This window comes from Petaurus breviceps, unplaced genomic scaffold (genome assembly GCF_028583685.1).
Source record: "Petaurus breviceps papuanus isolate PSGF00001 unplaced genomic scaffold, PetGlider_PUasm1.0 90903, whole genome shotgun sequence".
Lineage (NCBI taxonomy): Eukaryota > Metazoa > Chordata > Mammalia > Diprotodontia > Petauridae > Petaurus > Petaurus breviceps.
Genome location: NW_027187376.1, coordinates 5,723,120 through 5,725,307, shown reverse-complemented (window position 1 = coordinate 5,725,307; position 2,188 = coordinate 5,723,120). Strand labels below are relative to the sequence as shown.

Below are 2,188 nucleotides of genomic sequence, written 5' to 3'. Positions count from 1 at the left end.
AGTAAATTTAAGTGGCGCGTTAATACTGAATTTGACATACTTCACTTTATTGGGACATTGGGACATGGAATTAAAATTTCATTAAAATATTTATTATAGAGCTATGGTAAAAATAATAATTCATGTTCTTTTTGTCGATGATGTCTGATTTAAGGCATATTATGATCTCCAAGGAACTTTCCTGCAATATTAAAGAATATGAATGCTTCTTCAACTAGCCCAATACAAAATCACTGAATGCAGATAGAAGTTTGAGGTATTTCTTGAACATAATAAATTACTTCTGTGACTTCAGGTGAATCACTTGCCCTCCACAGGTCTCAGTTCCTTCTTCTGGAAAAGAAAAGGCTTGGACCAAATGATTCCCAAAGGTCCTTATAGCTCCAAATCTTTGATACATACTTGATTTATGATTAGACAAAAGACTTCATATTGGAATTGAGATTTTAAGATCCTTAAAAGAAGTGTATAATAGGGACTTGGAAGGTCAATGTGCTATATTTTCTTACTTGGTCAAATCATGGGCTCTTATAACAGGTAAGAACATTGAGAGCTCATCTGCTGCAACTCCCAAATATTGTATATGAGGCCTCAATAGATTGTAACTTACCCAAGGTCACACTGATAATTTGCAGGAGAGCTGGGAGTAGAATGCATGTTTCTGCCTCCCTGTCAGTCATTATTGCTTTGAGTTTATAGGTCTCATTTTGAAACCCCTAAATGTTGCATTAATACTTTCTTCTTTTTTCTCCCTTTCCTGTGCAGTGTTGCCATACACCCTCGAAAAGAAATCTTAGTTTCCTGTAGTGAAGATCACCACTGGAAGATGGTGGGCATCCCTAAAGGCAATGTAATCCTGACAGGTTGTGGTCACACTGATTGGCTTTCTGGCTGCTGCTTCCATCCAAGGTTAGTTTAAACATCCTCCTGAACCAGTGCTAATCCCTATTGGGAATGTGTTTGTTTGCTCTTCTCCCTGCCTCTCACTGATTTGATGACTCTCTTTCTCAATGCAATCTCATACCCTCCACTGAATTTCTAAACATGTAGATAAATGTTCCTCTGGCTTTCATTATGTTGACTTTAGATTGATTGCTTTTGGTATTTGGTACATCTGAAGCTTAGTCCACATGCTGATGCATCTAACAAAGAGTAATAAGCTTTTCAGGACAAGCATTATTAATTCTCCTTGCACTCATAAACCATGAAAAGATCGTGTAGGTTTTTAGTCAATAATATGTACCAAGTTTTGCATTCTTTGTGTTAATCTCACATTTTGTTTTTAGAATGATGCTATCTTCAAAATCTAGAGGTAGTGGAGATTTTTGCAAATTAAATGATTCAAAGAATACTAAAAAGGATAAAACATATCAGTAAGAAATAAGTTGCACAAACCAGCCCTCTAATGTTGTTGATTCATTTAGTTTGGAGATGCAAAACTAGGAGAGAGAGAGAGTAGATCCATGGGTAAACTCCCAAAGAACCAAATAGTAAATAGCAACAAGATACTCAGAAGTAATCTAAACAGGTTTATTGCTTACACCAGTCTATGTACAAAATGCCTAAGCAGCAAAATCTTATCAGAATTTATTCCATGGCCACCTGTCATCCAATCGTGACTTCCTTTCATCATTTTTCCCCTGCTTTGCTATACGTGAATTTTATTATACTTTGTCTTAGACTTAGGTTAACCTCAGACATGGATTTTATCAATTTGTAGCATTGCCTGGACCAAAACCTTTTAGACACCCATCTCACTTGTTGTGACTTCTAGAACAATCTTCTTGGAAGCAAAAATCCTAAATATTCCTACCCTATAACAGGCAGCTTAAGAATACTTTAGTTCTGAAGCTTTTGCATAATCAAATTAAAAGGGGATGCTGTTTAACATTGGTTTCTTTAATAGTTAACATACCAGGGTGTAATGTAATGCCAAGGAAAGGCAACTTCCCAAGGTTCAGAATACCAGCATAGGTGCTCTCCATTTTATTCAGTGACCAACCAAGAACAGAGAAGATTAAAACATGACATCATTCAAAATACAGCATTTACTAAGTGTGATTAAATAATCTCCAAGTACTACCCCACCCCAGGATCTTCCAATCATTCAATCAATTACAAAGTCCCTGTTCTAAATACTACTCCACCCCTAGGCTATACCTTAATTAAGTCCACCACAAAGCCCCTC

General features: G+C 36.4%; 1 protein-coding gene across 1 annotated transcript in view; it reads left to right on the top strand.

Moving 5' to 3' along the window:
* The first annotated feature begins 520 nt into the window (after positions 1–520).
* SPAG16 (sperm associated antigen 16) overlaps positions 521–2,188 on the top strand; it is a 660,467-nt gene continuing 658,799 nt past the window's right edge. The window contains exons 1-2 of the mRNA XM_069075095.1: positions 521–537; positions 766–909. Coding sequence (XP_068931196.1) covers positions 521–537; positions 766–909 — 161 coding nt within the window. The remainder of the gene's footprint in view (positions 538–765; positions 910–2,188) is intronic.